The following is a 19,651-nucleotide window of genomic DNA, read 5'->3' as shown; positions in this document are numbered from 1 at the left end:
CTGGAATCCTACCTTTTCAGACTGGCTTTTTTCCCAGAACAACATTCACTTAAGATTCCTCCATATCGATTTCTGGCTAGATAGCTTATTTCTTTTTATCACTGAATAATATTTCATTGTGGATGTACCATAGTTTATCCATTCCACCATTGAATTACATCTTCAGTACTTCCAGTTTTTGCTGATTATGAATAAACCAACTATATCATTTGAATGCATGTTTTTGTGTGGACACAGTTGCAGATCAATTGAGTAAATAACTAGGAGAACAATTGCTGGATCATATGGCAATACTATTTTAAGCTTTGTAAGGACCTGCTAAATAGTTTTCTAGAGTGACTGTACCATTTTGTATTCTCAGCAGTGAATCCACATTCTTGCCAGCATTTAGTATTGTCACGTTTTTGAATTCTAACCATTCTGATAGTTAGCTCTTAACATCTTATTGTAGTTTGATTTTGCAATTCTCTAGTGACACATGCTGTTGAGCTTCTTTTCATATGCTTGTTTGCCATTTGTACCTTTTTTTTTTTTTTTTTTGGCCATTCCGAATGTCATATGGGGCTTAGTTTCCTGACTGGGGATCGAACCCGTGCCCCCTGAAGTGGAAACATAGAGTCTTAACCACTGGGCTGCCAGGGAATTCCCTGCCATCTGTACATATTCTTGGGTGGAGTGTCAGTTTCGCTTTTTTTTCCTATTTTAAAATTGGTTTGTTTTCTTATTGATTTTTACAAAAATGCTTGTTTATTTATCCCACTCCTGGGCATATATCTGGAGAAAACTTTTAATTTGAAAAGATACATGCATATCAGTGTTCATAGCAGCATTATGTACAATAGCCAAGAAATGGAAGCACCTAAGTGTCTGCTGACAGATGAATGGATAAAGAAGATATGGTACATATAAACAATGGACTGCTGTCCAGCCATAAGAAAGAATGAAATAATGACATTTTCAGCAACATGGGTGGATGTAAAGATTATCACGTTAAGTCAGACAAAGACAAATATGTAATGTCACTTGTTTGTGGAATCTAGAATATACAGATGAACTTATTTATAAGACAGAAACAGACTCACAGACATAGACAGATTTATGGTTACCAAAGGGGTGACCATGAGGCAGGGATAAATTAGGAGTTTAAGATTAACAGATACAAACTGCTGTATATAAAATGGGCTTCCCTGGTGGCTCAGATGGTAAAGAATCTGCCTGTAGTGTGGGAGACCTGGGTTCATTCCCTGGGTTGGGAAGATCTCCTGGGGGAGGGCATGGCAACCTGCTCCAGTATTCTTGCCTGGAGAATCCACATGGACAGAGGAGCTTGGTAAGCTACAGTCCATGGAGTTGCAGAGAGTTTGACATGACTGAGTGACTAGGCACAGTGCAGCATTTATAAAATAGATAAGCAACAAGCTTCTATGGTATAGCACAGAAAACTAGACTCAAATCCTGTAAGAAGCTGAAATGGAGAATACTGTGTGTGTGTGTGTGTGTGTGTGTGTGTGTGTGTGTTTATATAATTGATCACTTTGGTGTATACCAGAAACTAACACAATGTTGTAAATCAACTATAGTTCAAACAAATTTTAAAATATTGTATCATTTAAAATATTTTCAGTCATATATTTGGGAGGTAGAAGCTTGGGCATCATTATTGGTGGGTTTTATTTAACAATAAGATGTTTGACTTTTCAGTGTTATTTCCAGAGGAGGCTCATCACTTATGTCCACCACCTCAGTATCAGTCACAAGGCCACTGCTGTCCTTTTATTATTTTTTTGGCTTTATGGCATGTGAGATGTTAGTTCCCTGACCAGGAATCAAACCCATGTCCACTGCTTTAGAAGTGTAGAGTCTTAACTACTGAACTTCTAGGGAAGTCCTGATGTCCTTTTAAAAAGAAGAAATCTACCCCCTCCTTCATAAAAGTAGAATTTTCAAAAAACTTAAAATGTAACTCATTAAAATTTGAAATGAAACTGTGTTAAGGATTTTATTCAATTTATTAGTGAAGCAGCCGGGAAGGTGGCAGATGTGGTTCTGAGATCAGTTTGAGGATCTAGTTTTTTATACGTATTTTGAACAAATGTTAAAGAAGGTTGCTAGGTCAGATTTTAAAAGCCTGGTCTTTGTCCAACAGGGCAATAAATTATAATTGGTATTATCTTTCTTTTTTATTATTATTATTTTTAAAAATTTTATTTTTACTTTATTTTGCTTTACAATACTGTATTGGTTTTACCATACATTGACATGAATCCACCACGGGTGTACATGAGTTCCCAATCCTGAACCCCCTCCCACCTCCCACCCCATGTCATCTCTCTGGATCATCCCCGTGCACCAGCCCCAAGCATCCTGTATCCTGTATTGAACATAGACTGGCAATTTGTTTCTTACATGATAGTATACATGTTTCAATGCCATTGTCCCAAATTATCCCACCCTCTCCCTCTCCCACAGAGTCCAAAAGTCCGTTCTACACATCTGTGTCTCTTTTGCTGTCTCGCATACAGGGTCATCGTTACCATCTTTCTAAATTCCATATATATATGTGTTAGTATACTGTATTGGTGTTTTTCTTTCTGGCTTACTTCACTGTGTATAATCGGCTCCAGCTTCATCCACCTCATAGAACTGATTCAAATGTATTCTTTTTAATGGCTGAGTAATACTCCATTGTGTATATGTACCACAGCTTTCTTATCCATTCATCTGCTGATGGACATCTAGGTTGTTTCCATGCCCTGGCTATTATAAACAGTGCTGCGATGAACACTGGGGTACACGTGTCTCTTTCAATTGTTTCCTCAGTGTGTATGCCCAGCAGTGGGATTGCTGGGTCATAAGGCAGTTATATTTGCAATTTTTTAAGGAATCTCCACACTGTTCTCCATAGTGGCTGTACTAGTTTGCATTCCCACCAACAGTGTAAGAGGGTTACCTTTTCTCCACACCCTCTCCAGCATTTATTACTTGTAGACTTTTGGATCACAGCCATTCTGACTGGTGTGAGATGGTACCTCATTGTGGTTTTGATTTGCATTTCTCTGATAATGAGTGATGTTAAGCATCTTTTCATGTGTTTGTTAGCCACCTGTATGTCTTCTTTGGAGAAATGTCTATTTAGTTCTTTGGCCCGTTTTTTGATCGGGTCGTTTATTTTCCTGGAATTGAGCTGCATACGTTGCTTGTATATTTTTGAGATTAGTTGTTTGTCAGTTGCTTCATTTGCTATTATTTTCTCCCATTCAGAAGGCTGTCTTTTCACCTTGCTTATAGTTTCCTTTGTTGTGCAGAAGCCTTTTAATTTTAATTAGGTCCCATTTGTTTATTTTTGCTTTTATTTCCAGTATTCTGGGAGGTGGATCATAGAGGATCCTGCTGTGATTTATGTCAGAGAGTGTTTTGCCTATGTTCTCCTCTAGGAGTTTTATAGTTTCTGGTCTTACGTTTAGATCTTTAATCCATTTTAAGTTTATTTTTGTGTATGGTGTTAGAAAGTGATCTAGTTTCATTCTTTTATAAGTGGTTGACCAGTTTTCCCAGCACCATTTGTTAAAGAGATTGTCTTTACTCCATTGTATATTCTTGCCTCCTTTGTCGAAGATAAGGTGTCCATAGGTGTGTGGATTTATCTCTGGGCTTTCTATTTTGTTCCATTGATCTGTATTTCTGTCTTTGTGCCAGTACCATACTGTCTTGATGACTGTGGCTTTGTAGTAGAGCCTGAAGTCAGGCAGGTTGATTCCTCCAGTTCCATTCTTCTTTCTCAAGATTGCTTTGGCTATTTGAGTTTTTTTTTGTATTTCCATACAAATTGTGAAATTATTTGTTCTAGCTCTGTGAAAAATACCATTGGTAGCTTGATAGGGATTGCATTGAATCTGTAGATTGCTTTGGGTAGTATACTCATTTTCACTATATTGAGTCCTCCTATCCATGAACATGGTATATTTCTCCATCTATTAGTGTCCTCTTTGATTTCTTTCATCAGTGTTTTATAATTTTCTATTTATAGGTCTTTAGTTTCTTTAGGTAGATATATTCCTAAGTATTTTATTCTTTTCGTTGCAATGACTTGTGAATGGACTTGTTTCCTTAATTTCTTTTTCTACTTTCTCATTATTAGTGTATAGGAATGGAAGGGATTTCTGTGTGTTGATTTTATAGCCTACAACTTTACTATATTCATTGATTAGCTCTAGTAATTTTCTGGTGGAGTCTTTAGGGTTTTCTATGTAGAGTTTCATGGGTTTTGATGTCATCTGCAAACAGTGAGAGTTTTACTTCTTCTTTTCCAATTTGGATTCCTTTTATTTCTTTTTCTGCTCTGATTGCTGTGGCCAAAACTTCCAGAACTATGTTGAATAGTAGCGGTGAAAGTGGACACCCTTGTCTTGTTCCTGACTTTAGGGGAAATGCTTTCAGTTTTTCACCATTGAGGATAGTTTTGCTGTGGATTTAGCATATGTGGCTTTTATTATGTTGAGGTATGTTGCTTCTATGCCTGCTTTCTGGAGAGTTTTTATCATAAATGCATGTTGAATTTTGTCAAAGACCTTCTCTGCATCTATTGATATAATCATATGGCTTTTATTTTTTAATTTGTTAATGTGGTGTATTACATTGATTGGTTTGTGGCTATTGAAGAATCCTTGCATCCCTTGGATAAAGCCCACTGGGTCATGGTGTATGATCTTTTTAATGTGTTGTTGGATTCTGATTGCTAGAGTTTTGTTGAGGATTTTTGCATCCATGTTCATCAGTGATATTGGCCTGTAGTTTTCTTTTTTTGTGGCATCTTTGCCAGGTTTTGGTATTAGGGTGATGGTGGCCTCATAGAATGAGATTGGAAGTTTACCTTCCTCTGCAATTTTCTGGAAGAGTTTGAGTAGGTTAAGTGTTAGCTCTTCTCTAAATTTTTGGTAGAATTCAGCTGTGAAGCCGTCTGGACCTGGGCTTTTGTTTGCTGGAAGATTTCTGATTACAGTTTCAATTTCCGTGCTTGTGATGGGTCTGTTAAGATTTTCTATTTTTCCTGGTTTAGTTTTGGAAAGTTGTACTTTTCTAAGAATTTGTCTATTTCTTCCACGTTGTCTATTTTATTGGCATATAATTGCTGATAGTAGTCTCTTATGATCCTTTGTATTTCTGTGTTGTCTGTGGTGATCTCTCCATTTTCATTGCTAATTTTATTGATTTGATTTTTCTCCCTTTGTTTCTTGATGAGTCTGGCTAATTGTTTGTCAATTTTATTTATCCTTTCAAAGAACCAGCTTTTGGCTTTGTTGATTTTTGCTATGGTCTCTTTTGTTTCTTTTGCATTTATTTCTGCCCTAATTTTTAAGATTTCTTTCCTTCTGCTAACTCTGGGGTTCTCCATTTCTTCCTTTTCTAGTTGCTTTAGATGTAGAGTTAGGTTATTTATTTGACTTTTTTCTTGTTTCTTGAGGTATGCCTGTATTGCTATAACTTTTCTCTTAGCACTGCTTTTATAGTGTCCCACAGGTTTTGGGTTGTTGTGTTTTCATATTCATTCGTTTCTATGCATATTTTGATTTCTTTTTTGCTTTCTTCTGTGATTTGTTGGTTATTCAGGAGTGAGTTGTCCAGCCTCCAATGTTGGAATTTTTAATAGTTTTTCTCCTATAATTGAGATCTAATCTAATGCATTATGGTCAGAAAAGATGCTTGGAATGATTTCAATTTTTTTGAATTTACCAAGGCTAGATTTATGGCCCAGGATGTGATCTATCCTGGAGAATATTCCGTGAGCACTTGAGAAAAAGGTGAAATTCGTTGTTTTGGGGTGAAATGTCCTATAGATATCAGTTAGGTCTAACTGGTCTATTGTATCATTTAAAGTTTGCGTTTCTTTGTTAATTTTCTGTTTAGTTGATCTGTCCATAGGTGTGAGTGGGGTATTAAAGTCTCCCACTATTATTGTGTCACTGTTAATTTCCCCTTTCATGCTTGTTAGCATTTGTCTTACACATTGCAGTGCTCCTGTGTTGAGTGCATATACATTTATAATTGTTATATCTTCTTCTTGGATTGTTCCTTTGATCATTATGTAGTGTCCTTCTTTGTCTCTTTTCACAGCCTTTGTTTTAAAGTCTATTTTATCGGATATGAGTATTGCTACTCCTGCTTTCTTTTGGTCTCTATTTGCGTGGAATATCTTTTCCAGCCCTTCACTTTCAGTCTGCATGTGTCCCCTGTTTTGAGGTGGGTCTCTTGTAGACAACATATATAGGGGTCTTGTTTTTGTATCCATTCAGCCAGTCTTTGCCTTTTGGTTGGGGCATTCAACCCATTTACATTTAAGGTAATTATTGATAAGTATGATCCTGTTGCCATTTACTTTATTGTTTTGGGTTCAAGTTTATATAGCCTTTTTTGTGTTTCCTGTCTCAAGAATATCTTTTAGAATTTGTTGGAGAGCTGGTTTGGTGGTGCTGAATTCTCTCAGCTTTTGCTTGTCTGTAAAGCTTTTGATTTCTCCTTCGTATTTGAATGAGATCCTTGCTGGGTACAGTAATCTGGGCTGTAGGTTATTTTCTTTCATCACTTTAAGTATGACTTGCCATTCCTTCCTAGCCTGAAGAGTTTCTATTGAAAGATCAGCTGTTATCCTTATGGGAATCCATAAGGATATTTGTTATTTGTTGTTATTTGTTGTTTTTCCCTTGCTGCTTTTAATATTTGTTCTTTGTGTTTGATCTTTGTTAATTTGATTAATATGTGTCTTGGGGTGTTTCACCTTGGGTTTATCCTGTTTGGAACTCTCTGGGTTTCTTGGACTTGGGTGATTATTTCCTTCTCCATTTTAGGGAAGTTTTCAACTATTATCTCAAGTATTTTCTCATGGTCTTTCTTTTTGTCTTCTTCTTCTGGGACTCCTATAATTTGAACGTTGGAGCATTTCATATTGTCCTGGAGGTCTGTGAGATTGTCCTCATTTCTTTAAATTTGTTTTTTCTTTTTTCCTCTCTGATTCATTTATTTCTACCATTCTATTTCACTAATCCTATCTTCTGCCTCCGTTATTCTACTATTTGTTGCCTCCAGTGTTTCTGTTCTCACTTATTGCATTATTCATTATATATTGACTCTTTTTTATTTCTTCTACATCCTTGTTAAACCTTTCTTGCATCTTCTCAGTCCTTGTCTCCAGGCTATTTATCTGTGATTCCATTTTGTTTTCAAGATTTTGGATCATTTTGACTATCATTATTTGGAATCCTTTCTCAGGTATATTCCCTATCTCTTCCTCTTTTGTTTGGTTTGGTGGGCATTTATCCTGTTCCTTTACCTGCTGGGTGTTCCTCTGTCTCTTCATCTTGGTTATATTGCTGTGTTTGGGGTGGCCTTTCTATATTCTGGGAATTTGTGGAGTTCTCTTTATTTTGGAGTTTCCCCACTGTGGATGGGGTTGTATCAGTGGCTTGCCAAGGTTTCTTGGATAGGGAGGCTTGTGTTGGAGTTCTGGTGGGTGGAGCTGGATTTCTTCTCCCTGGAGTGCAATGAAGTGTCCAGTAATGAGTTATGAGATGTCAGTGGTTTTGGAGTAACTTTGCGCTGCCTGTATATTGAAGCTCAGGGGAGTGTTCCTGTGTTGCTGGAGAATTTGCGTGGTATGTCTTGCTCTGGAACTTGTTGGCCCTTGGGTGGTGCTTGGTTTCAGTGTAGCTATGGAGGCGTTTGATGAGCTCCTATTGCTTAATGTTCCCTGAATTCAGGAGTTCTCTGATGTTCTCAGGATTTGGACTTAAGCCTCCCGCTTCTGGTTTTCAGTTTTATTTTTACAGTAGCCTCAAGTCTTCTCCATCTATACAGCACTGATGATAAAACATCTAGGTTAAAGATGAAAAGTTTCTCCACATTGAGGGACACCCAGAGAGGTTCACTGAGTTACATGGAGAAGAGAAGAGGGAGGGGGTAGTTAGCCATGACTGCAATGAGATGAGGTGGGATCAAAAGAGGAGAGAGCAACCTAGCCAGTAGTCACTTCCTTATGTGCGCTCCACCGTCTGGACCGCTCAGAGGTGTTCATGGAGTTATACAGGGAAGAGGAGAGGGAGGAAGTAGACAGAGGTGGCCAGGAGGATAAAGGAGGGAAATGAAAAGGAGAGAGACAGATCCAGCCAGTAACCAGTTCCTTAGGTGTTCTCCACCGTCTGGAACACACAGAGATTCACAGAGTTGGGTAGAGAAGAGAAGGAGGAGGGAAGAGACAGAGGCCACCTGGTGGAGAAAAAGTAGAGTCCAAAGGAGAGGAGCATGGTCAAGCCAGTAATCTCACTCTCAGGTAAAACTGGGTACTGAAGATTGGGTTTTTAAATGTACAAAATTGACAACAAATACCAAAAAGCAAAGATTAAAAATCTAGAGTAGAGGTTGGATTTTCAAAAATACAATATTAAAGAAAAGAAGAAGAAGAAAAAAAAAACAGTCACAAGAATTATTAAAAAGCAACAACAACAACCACAAAAAATATATATACGGCATTTGCTTTAAAAATAGGGTCTTTTTTTTTTGAAAAGTAATGGTAGGTTATAAAAATAAAAAAGGAGAAATAGAGAACTTAAAAATTTTAAAAAGTTAAAAAGAAAAGAAAAAACAATCAAACAACAACATCAACAACAACAAAAAAGAGAATGATCATAAAAATAGTAAAGATATTTCTGGGACTTTCTCTGGTGCTGGGGGCAGTGTGGGGTCGCTTCGAAGGCGGTTCCCTCTGTTTAGCTTCTTCTGTTTGTTGGTCTCTTCAGTGTCTGATTTCCGCCCTGACACAAGGGGGCGGCGGTGGACACTTTTTTTTTAGGCTCACTTGTTCAGTGCGCTGTTGGGGGGGAGGGATGCTGCAAACTAGTAACACTGGCATGTGCTTGCAGTGTCTCAGCCCCGCTGGGCCTGCCCCTGCTCACCGCGCACACTGCTCAGGCTCTGTGTTGCTCCGCCGGGAACCGTCTGAGGCCAGCCCTAGGCTGCATGCGCCTCCCCAGTCTAAGCCGCTCAGGCTCGGCTCTCAGGTAGCCCTCAGAGGTGCAGATTAGGTTGGGCCTGCGTTTTGTGCCCTTCCCAGGTCTGAGTAGCTCAGGTGTTTGGTGAGCACGGTTGCTGTGACTTATCGCCTTTCCCTGCTGCTCAGTTTTCTGGGTGTACCACTGGCTCCCCTTCTCAGGAGGATGGCAACTGTCCAGAACCCAAGAAGACTTAGCAAAGAAGCCTGCTTGCAGTTTGGTAGGTAATGTCTCTCTGGGGCTGTGATTGCCCCCTTCCAACCCTTACGGCTCTGGCTGCCTGTCACCGGAAGGGGATGGTCTGCAGCCGGCTATGTCCGATCCGTCCTTTGTTCTGTGCGCGGTCCTGGTGGTGTCTTACGTTAAAGCTTTTCATGTGGTAGCTATCCCACAGTCTGGTATGCTAGCCCAAGTTACTTCACTCTGGTTCCATTCGGGGCATTCTGCCCGATTCTTAAAAAGCACTGCAGGCCGCGCCTCCCTGCCCAGCCCCCACTTACTAGTGGCAGATGCAGGCGTCTTCACTGCTTCTCCACTGGGGAAGTTACCGTTGGGCTCGTAATCTGTTGGTTTTAATTATTTATTTATTTTTATTCCCTGTTATGTTGCCCTCTGTGCTTCCAAGGCTCCCCACAGACTCAGCAGCGAGAGTGTTTCCTGGTGTTTGGAAACTTCTCTCTTTTTAAGACTCCCTTCCCGGGATGGGACTCCCTTCCCAGGACGCAGCTCCCTCCCTACCTCCTTTGTCTCTTTTTTTCATCCTTTATATTTTTTCCTACCTGTCTTTGAAGACAATGATCTGCTTTTCTGGGTGCCTGATGTCCTCTGCCAGCATTCAGAAGTTGTTTTGTGGAATTTACTCAGCGTTGAAATGTTCTTTTGATGAATTTGTGAGGGAGAAAGTGGTCTCCCCGTCCTATTCCTCAGCCATCTTAGGACCGCCCCCATCAGTATTATCTTCCTTTACCCAGATGGAAATTATTTATATCCCTACAGAATGAAAATTTATAGGTTAACATGTATTCTTACTAAGTCTAGGACTTTTAATCAATAGTAAATAATGAGTTGTACAAAGTACAATCCCTTTATATTGTCAACCCTTGGGAGGGCCTTTTAAACACCATTCTCATATAACATTGAAAGGATACGCCACCTATGATTTTGCCTTACTTCCATGTTTTAAATAATCATTCTTAACGTACTGTATCACAAAGTTTTAAAATATATGTTTCAAAATAATAACTTTTAGGTTCAGTTATAGTACTTACTTCTGTGGTGTAATGGTAAAGAATCTGCCTGCAGTGCAGAAGATAAGAGTTCGATCCCTGGGTTGGGGAGACCCCCTGGCATAGGAAATGGCAACTCATTCTAGTATTCTACAGAGGAGCCTGGCAGGTTATGGTTCATGGGCTGGCAAAGAGTCAGACATGACTTAGCAACTAACACTTTCACTTTATTTCATTTGCAAGTAAACTAATGATAAAAGTCTCCAGACCAAAACAAAACAAAACTCTAAATTTTAACCAATAGGAACAATATAACATTATCTTACATTCCTACTATGGCAAAGATTAGAAGAGAAAATGTTTATCCTATGTGAGGACTGTTCTATAGGTTGAAGATGAGCTCCTTGAAGACAGGCTTTGAACTTAATTTTTATCCTTCAGTAATAAGTCCCCAGCACCTAATTCAGAATAAGTTTGGCATAAAAGAATTAATTCGCTGAATCAGTTCAGTTCAGTCATTCAGTTGTGTCCAGCTCTTTGTGACCCCATGGGCTGCAGCACGCCAGGCTTCCCCGTCCATCACCAACTCCCAGAGCTTCCTCAAACTCATGTCCATCTACTGAGTCAGGGATGCCATCCAACCATCTCATCCTTTGTAGTCCCCTTCTCCTCCTGACCTTCAATTTGCTGAATAACAGTGACTAAATAAATGAGTAATAATAGGTTAAAACTGTGAGAACTCGAGTTGTCTAAAATTCCTTTACTTTGTATGTTTGACCAGGTGAAAAACAATTGTGTGCCAGCCCCAGGATATTAATTAGACTGTTTATCTAACTCTCAGAACACAAGGCTCAGTACCTGGAGAAACCTTTCACGCATCTCTTTTGGGAGTGAAGACATGTCTTCACCGGAAAATGCTGCGGCAGAGTCTGGTAGGTTCTTATGCACTTTGCACTGTGGCGGGTGTGGGGAGCGGGAGAGTCAGGGCAGTGCCTCTCAGACTGCAGATATATGTAGGACCCACCTGTGAATTTGTGAACCTGCACGTTCTGATTCACTGGGTCTGTGGTGGGGCCCAAGATTCTGCATCTCTTAACAAGCCACTGTGCTGAAAATAGCAAAGATTAGACTCTTGTGTTTTATTTTACTCTGATTAAATAATGTTTACTTCTGATTGTACGTGTAATATATATGTATTACAGAAATACCTATGTACTTTAGAAAGTATGTAAAAGCACAGAAGCACAAAGAAGAAGGATTTTGAGTATAATACTAGCGCAGTGTTTTAATTAGATGCTAACTGTCCCCAGCCGACCCGTGTTGTCACTGTCGTGCTTGCCTCACACACTAGGAGCTTGCCATCAGTTTCAACATCTCTCTTGTACCTTTGTTCATTCCTTCCTTGTTCAGCTTAGCCCTTGATTACTCTTCTACGCTGCCCCCCGTAATCAGTGTGGATGTTGCTCCCTACACCTAGAGGTTTAAGCCAGAGCTCTACAAAGGGCGTTCCCTGCCAGGCTGACCTTCTAGCCTTGCAGGTCTGACTCCAGAAGTATTCTGGTCCTGTTTGCAATCTGAAAGATCTGGAGGCCGTGTTCTTTCTCACTTATTACTTATCCATAGCATGTATGTTGTTTCCAGTTTTTGTTCCCTTTGATTATAAATACTATTATTGATTTATTAATAATATTTATAGATTTTGTTCTTTCATTGAATTATTTCTTTAGGACGTGTGCTAAGTTGCTTCAGTCGTGTCCAGCTCTTTGCAGTCCCGTGGACTGTAGCCTGTTAGGCTCCTTTGTCCATGGGATTCTCCAGGCAGAAATACTGGAGTGGGTCACCATGTCCTCCTCCAGGGGATCTTCCTGACCCAGGGATCAAACCCGCATCTCTTATGTCTCCTGCATTGGCAGGTGGGTTCCTTACCACTAGCGCCACCTGGGAAGCCCAATTTATTCTTTAGGATAGATTCTCCAGATGGGGATCCTTGAGCTAATGGATCTGAATTTTGTATTAGTTTTTATTATTAGAGGAGTTTAAATCACATTACCAGCAATATATTGGTTATACTATAATCTCACCATATTTGGTGTTATCCTAGCAAAAAGAATTGTGGTTAATTTACTTGTTTTGAAATGATGCCTTGAGCTTCCTTTAATTTACATTGCTGTGTTTACTGTCCAGGATTATTTATTTCCTCTTGTGTAATCTGATTTTTAAAAAAAATCTGCTTGATGCTTTTCCCATTTTAAGCTAACTGTGCACTAACCATTCTAGCAATTATCTTCTGACCTTCTATTTGAGAACCTGATGAAATTTAAATTTTAAAGGAATCTTTTAAAATATAATTTGACTCAGCTCTTTCCTATTAAATCCTACACACTCCATGACTTTGTTTTAGCGTCTGGGCAAAGAACAAAAAACAGTATACAAAGAATGTTTGTCATTAATTTTCTTAAGACACTCGCAAATTAATATGCAAGTGGCCCGGCTTGGGTTAGAGTAAAATTAGCAATTCTCATATTTTGTTGGTAGAACTTTTCAGATTCTGAATGCATTTTTCTATATTCAGAAAGAACTACATTATATTATAGTAATTTATAGTTTTATTCTTTATTGCCACTTAGTGAATTGTCTCTTTTCTCAAGGAAAGAGGATGCTTTGTAAAATTGAAAAGTTAAACATATGGATGAATCTAAAGTCCAAGATAAGAGAGACGAAGCAAGAGCCAAACCACTTTATTGTTTTAAAGTTTTTATTGGAGTATCGTTGATTTACAACGTTGTGTAGTTTCAGGTGTACAGCAAAGTGAACCAGTCACACGTATATCCATCCCTTTTTAGATTCTTTTCCCGTATAGGCCATTACATAGTACTGGGTGGAGTGCTCCATGCTATACAGTAGGTCTTTATTAGTCATCTGTTTTATATATAGTAGTCTGTATGTGTCAGTCTCAATCTTCCAATTTACCTCTTCCCCCCACTCATCTCCAGGTAACCATAAGTTTGTTTTCTACATGCTCTATTTCTGTTTTGTAGATAAGTTCATTGTACCCTTTTTTTAGATTTCACATATAAGCAATATCATATGATATTTGTCTTTCTCTGTCTAATTTCACTCAGTATGATGGTTTCTAGGTCCCTGCATGTTGCTACAAATGGCATTATTTTGTCCTTTTTTTATGGCTGGTAATAGACATCCTGGAATGTGAAGTCAAGTGGGCCTTAGAAAGCAACACTACGAACAAAGCTAGTGGAGGTGATGAAATTACAGTTGATCTATTTGAAATCCTGAAAGATGATGCTGTGAAAGTGCTGTACTCAATATGCTAGCAAATTTGGAGAACTCAGCAGTGGCCACAGGACTGGAAAAGGTCAGTTTTCATTCCAATCCCAAAGAAAGGCAATGCCAAAGAATTCTCAAACTACCGCACAGTTGCACTCATCTCACACGTTAGTAAAGTGATGCTCAAAATTCTCCAAGCCAGGCTTCAGCAATACGTGAACCATGAACTCCCTGATGTTCAAGCTGGTTTTAGAAAAGGCAGAGGAACCAGAGATCAAATTGCCAACATCTGCTGGATCATGGAAAAAGCAAGAGAGTTCCAGAAAAACATCTATTTCTGCTTTATTGACTATGCTAAAGCCTTTGACTGTGTGGATCACAATAAACTGTGGAAAATTCTGAAAGAGATGGGAATACAGACCACCTGACCTGCCTCTTGAGAAATCTATATGCAGGTCAGGAAGCAAGCAACAGTTAGAACTGGACATGGAACAACAGACTGGTTCCAAATAGGAAAAGGAATATGTCAAGGCTGTATATTGTCACCCTGCTTATTTAACTTATATGCAGAGACATCATGAGAAATGCTGGGCTGGAAGAAGCACAAGCTGGAATCAAGATTGTCAGGAGAAATATCAATCACCTCAGATATGCAGATGACACCATCCTTATGGCAGAAAGTGAAGAGGAACTAAAAAGTCTCTTGATGAAAGTGAAAGAGGAGAGTGAAAAAGTTGGCTTAAAGCTCAATGTTCAGAAAACGAAGATCATGGCATCTGGTCCCATCACTTCATGGGAAATAGATGGGGAAACAGTGTCAGACTTTATTTTTTGGGTCTCCAAAATCACTGCAGATGGTGACTGCAGCCATGAAATTAAAAGATGCTTACTCCTTGGAAGAAAAGTTATGACTAACCTAGATAGCATATTGAAAACAGAGACATTACTTTGCCGACTAAGGTCCATCTAGTCAAGGCTATGGTTTTTCCAGTGGTCATATATGGATATGAGAGTTGGACTGTGAAGAAAGCCAAAGAATTGATGCTTTTGAACTGTGGTGTTGGAGAAGACTCTTGAGAGTCCCTTGGACTGTGAGGAGATCCAGCCAGTCCATTCTGAAGGAGATCAGTCCTGGGTGCTCATTGGAAGGACTGATGCTAAAGCTGAAACTCCAATACTTTGGCCACCTCATGCGAAGAGCTGACTCACTGGAAAAGACTCTGATGCTGGGAGGGATTGAGGGCAGGAGGAGAAGGGGCCGACAGAGGATGAGATGGCTGGATGGCATCACCGACTCGATGGACATGAGTCTGAGTGAACTCTGGGAGTTGGTGATGGACAGGGAGGCCTGGCGTGCTGCGATTCATGGGGTCGCAAAGAGTTGGACACGACTGAGCGACTGAACTGAACTGAACTGAGTAAACGGTAATAGGATGTAATGAAGATAAGATGTGATAAGTGGTGATAAAGATGGTGATACTCCGTCTTATACGTGTGCCTCATGTCCTTTATCCGTTCCTCTCTTGATGGACATTTATTGTAGGTTGCTTCTTGTATTCCTTTTAAACCACAGAAATCTTTCATTCAGTTCCTTTCCTAGATTTTCATTTGTTTTGATTATACTTTAAACATAACACTTTAAGAGACTTTGTTAATGCCAACATCTAGAACTCCTATATGTCTGTTTCTGTTGTCTGTTATTTCTCTCATTTCAGTGTTGAGGATGTATTGGATGGATAGTAATAGTGAAAATAGCGGGCTTATTAAGAGGCAGTGGCAGTAATTAAGACAAATGGTGACAACTTGGACAATGGTAGTGGCATTAGAAGAGGAGAGCAGTATTCAAGAGGTCAAAAAATAAGGCTGCTCCCATAGGTGGGAAGGGAGCAAGAAGCTCTACCTCCTAGAGGAGGGAGTAATATTAGTATATGTATATTCTTTGGGATTACCTTATAAAGATTTGTTTCTACTCCCCTACTTATGTATTTATCAATTTGCTTATGTCAGCATCAGAGAAGGCAATGGCGCCCCACTCCAATACTCTTGCCTGGAAAATCCCATGGACGGCGGAGCCTGATAGGCTGCAGTCCATGGGGTCACTAAGAGTCGGACACGACTGAGAGACTTCCCTTTCACTTTTCACTTTCATGCATTGGGGAAGGAAATGGCAACCCACTCCAGTGTTCTTGCCTGGAGAATCCCAGGGACGGGGGAGCCTGGTGGGCTGCCGTCTATGGGGTTGCACAGAGTTGGACACGACTGAAGTGACTTAGCAGCAGCATATCAGTATGGACTCAGGCATATGTATTTTATAATTTATATTATAATTTAGTTATGTTATTTACTTTGTTCCAATTGTTCTGGGCCTTGGGAGCTCTTTCAGGTTGACTCCTGTGTCTCTTTGACATAACCCATCTTTTTGTTTTCTGAGTGTATAATGGCTTGATTATGTGATAAGATACTCCAGGCTTATCTTACAATATCTGAACGTTGCTGTCACATGTACTTTTGTCCTATTTTCTGGTTGTGAATAAGTTTTGCAGCACTAACTCCCTCATAGGCAGAAGTGAAAGTCAGCGGTAGGTTATTCTAATTTTCATTTCTTTATTAACTGATGGTGGACAGTTCGTCATACATTTATTAGTGTTAAAGTATTCTTCTATGAATTGCTGTTAATAATTCTTCTAGACATCTTTTCCCATGTAACTGACCTCCGTAGCACTTGAAGCTCCTTCTTAGGTTTGCAGAGCTCACTGTTGTTTAAATCTTGATATGAGGCAATAGTGGCAGTAATATCCAATGTCAAGGGCTTTAGGAAGCTATGGTGCAATTTTAACATTCATTATCAGGAGTGTTAGGCTTGTATCCCACAGCATTCAGAGGACTGTATCTTATTGCTCAGTTTTGTTTGTTTGTTTTTTTAGTGGTTAAAGGAGTTTCCTAGAGGACATGAGGTAAATTTTCTCTATTCTCAAATCTGTAATAGTTGGTTGCTCTTCTTATTGAATTTTAAGAATTCTTTATATATCCTAGATAAATTTTGTCATCAGTTGTATCATTTTCCCTTAGTAAATGCTTATTTTTTGATACTATCTTTTAAATGAATATCCAAATATCGGCTTTTTCTTATATAAACTGTGCTTTCATGATGCCAAAAACTGTCTCTACTCTAAAATAATAAAAATAGTCTCTTTTCTTTTGTATATTTTGATTTTTGATCTTATGCAGTGAGGAGGGATATGATCTTTCTTTTATGGTAGGTAAACCAATTGTCACAGCCTCATTTATTTTATTTATTTTTCTGGTGTGCAGCCTATACTTTATTTTTTTATTTTTATTTTTTAAATTTTAATTGGAGGCTAATTACTTTACAGTATTGTGGTGGTTTTGCCATGCATTCACATGATGCCATGGGTGTACATGTGTTCCCCATGCTGACCCTCCCTCCCATCTGCCTCCCCATCCCACCTCTTAGGATCATCCCAGTGCACCAGCCCTGAGCACCCTGCCTCACGCATGGATTTCTGTGTGTTAATTTTATATCCTGCAACTTTACTGTATTCATTAATCAGCTCTAGTGATTTTCTGGTGGAGTCTTTAGCGTTTTCTATGTAGAGGATCATGTTATCTGCAAACAGGGAGAGTTTTACTTCTTGTTTTCCAATCTGGATTCCTTGTATTTCTTTTTCTGCTCTGACTGCTGTGGCCCAAACTTCCAGAACTATGCTGGATAGTAGCGGTGAGAGTGGGCATCCTTACCTTGTTCCTGACTTTAGGGGAAATGCTTTCAATTTTTCACCATTGAGGATAATTTTGCTGTGGATTTAGCATATGTGGCTTTTATTATGTTGAGGTATGTTGCTTCTATGCCTGCTTTCTGGAGAGTTTTTATCATAAATGCATGTTGAATTTTGTCAAAGGCCTTCTCTGCATCTATTGAGATAATCATGTGGTTTTTATCTTTCAATTTGTTAATGTGGTATATCACATTAATTGATTTGCTAATGTTGAAGAATCCTTGCATCCCTGAGATAAAGCCCACTTGGTCATGATGTATGGTCTTTTTAATATGTTGTGGGATTCTGTTTGCTAGAATTTTGTTAAGGATTTTTGCATCTATGTTCATCAGTGATATTGGCCTGTAGTTTTCTTTTTTTGTGGCATCTTTGTTTGGTTTTGGTATTAGGGTGATGGTGGCATCATAGAATGAGTTTGGAAGTTTACCTTTCTCTGCAATTTTCTGGAAGAGTTTGAGTAGGATAGGTGTTAGCTCTTCTCTAAATTTTTGGTAGAATTCAGCTGTGAAGCCATCTGGTCCTGGGCTTTTGTTTGTTGGAAGATTTCTGATTATGGTTTTGATTTCTGTGCTTGTGATAGGTATGTTAAGATTTTCTATTTCTTCCTGGTTCAGTTTTGGAAAGTTGTACTTTTCTAAGAAGTTGTCCATTTCTTCCAAGTTGTCCATTTTATTGCGTATAGTTGCTGACAATAGTCTCTTATGATCCTTTGTATCTCTGTGTTGCCCCCATTTATTTCAGTCGTGTCCCCACTCTAATCTGCGCACTGCCAGTATTATCAAATGGCAGATGCTCTTACCCGCTTGAGACTGGTTCTGAATCTCGGTTCCTTTATATTGACCTGCTTTTCCGTCCTTACACCAATTCACACTGTTTTGATGACTTTAGTTTAGAATAAGTATTGCTGTCTTATAGGGCAGATACACCCAGTCTGTTCTCCTTTCCCAGAATTGTTTTTCCTGTTCTTAGATTTCTGTTTCCTAGTTTGTTTACACACACACACACACACACACACGCAAATACCCCCACACATCCCACTTGAATATTTATCAGATTTGCATTGACTCTGTGGTTTAATTTAGAGGATACTCACCATTATTATGATAGGAGTTTTCATTTGTATGAAATATAGGTTATTTGTTCTATTTTTGTACCTTTTACCATAGCTTTGCAATTTTCACTATGCATGTTTGGCTGGGTCTGTTTCTGGTCACTGTGTCTTTTCATTGCTGTTGTGAGTGACGTATTTTCCTTTGCTGCAGTATCTGGTTGCTGGCCTATGAATGATCCTAACTTATTGATCTCATGTCAACTCCTCTGTCAGACTTTCTTATTATTACTAGTATTTGACCTTGGAGTCTCTTTAATTTTCTATGTAGACAATTACAATATTTGCAGATAACAATTTACTTGCTTTTCCCCCAGATTATGTCTTTAATGTTAAATACGTAGTAGGCTTTCTTATATTTTCTTTAAAACAATGAGAATGTGTCTAAAGTTTTGCCATTAAGGATACTGTTGGTTCAGCATTTTGATTAAATAAACTTGTCTATAAATTAAAGAAGTTTTCTTCTGTTTCTACCTTGAAATACTTTTGAATTTTTCACACGATTTTTTTGTGTTCAGATGATAACAGGGTTTCTGTCCTTTCTTTTGTTAGCAGCTGTCACTATGCCAGTTTGCACTGACAGACGTTTGTGAGCCTGAGCGTGCTTTGCACTCTTGAGATGACTCTCCATCTGTGCGTCTTTCCCACTGCGTCGTGCCGCAGTGTTTCATTTCGGGCTTTTGCAGCTGTGAACTTGGCTTATGATTTTTCCTCCCTGTATTTTTACAGGCATTGTTTTCATGCCAGGAGTTGCTAACCTTTTAATATAAATGAAATATCAGTGCTTAAAATTTTTGTTAAAACAATTTGCATAAGAAAGAGATTTTTGTTCATTGGAAATTTGATAAAATATCATCTGGGGATCTGTTTGGGTCTAGATTCCTTTTGCCTCCAGGGTGTGAGACTTTTTATTATTGGTTTAACTTTCTAAATAGTTATACTGTTCAGATTTTCTGTATGTTCTTGAGTAGATTTTGATAATTTATAATTTTATAAAAGTTTCCATTTAATCAAGTTTGTCTAATTGAACTTTCTTCTTAGTTCTTAAAATGCTAGTTGGATTTGTGGTTGTGCCTTTTTTTTTAATTTTTGCTATTACAAGGTGTAGTGAAACAAGTTGGTATATTTTTAAGTCTTTGATTTCAGAGAAACAGCTTTTGATTTGTTGATTAGTCTGTTATGTTAGGTTATTTTCTA

At 38.7% G+C, this 19,651-nt stretch overlaps 1 protein-coding gene across 12 annotated transcripts in view; it reads left to right on the top strand.

Annotated features, from left to right (window-relative positions):
* PTPN20 (protein tyrosine phosphatase non-receptor type 20) overlaps positions 1 to 19,651 on the top strand; it is a 68,340-nt gene that overhangs the window by 6,709 nt on the left and 41,980 nt on the right. For 7 of the 12 annotated variants that reach the window (XM_060406800.1, XM_060406793.1, XM_060406792.1 and 4 more), the window contains one exon: positions 11,106 to 11,196. In XM_060406800.1, coding sequence (XP_060262783.1) covers positions 11,163 to 11,196 — 34 coding nt within the window. In that variant the 5' untranslated portion in view covers positions 11,106 to 11,162. Of the gene's footprint in view, positions 1 to 11,045; positions 11,197 to 19,651 lie in introns of all 12 variants that reach the window. The other 5 variants (XM_060406802.1, XM_060406796.1, XM_060406797.1 and 2 more) reach the window with 1 other exon arrangement.

This window comes from Ovis aries, chromosome 25 (genome assembly GCF_016772045.2).
Source record: "Ovis aries strain OAR_USU_Benz2616 breed Rambouillet chromosome 25, ARS-UI_Ramb_v3.0, whole genome shotgun sequence".
Taxonomy (NCBI): Eukaryota; Metazoa; Chordata; class Mammalia; order Artiodactyla; family Bovidae; genus Ovis; species Ovis aries.
This window is presented reverse-complemented; position numbering and strand designations above follow the sequence as displayed.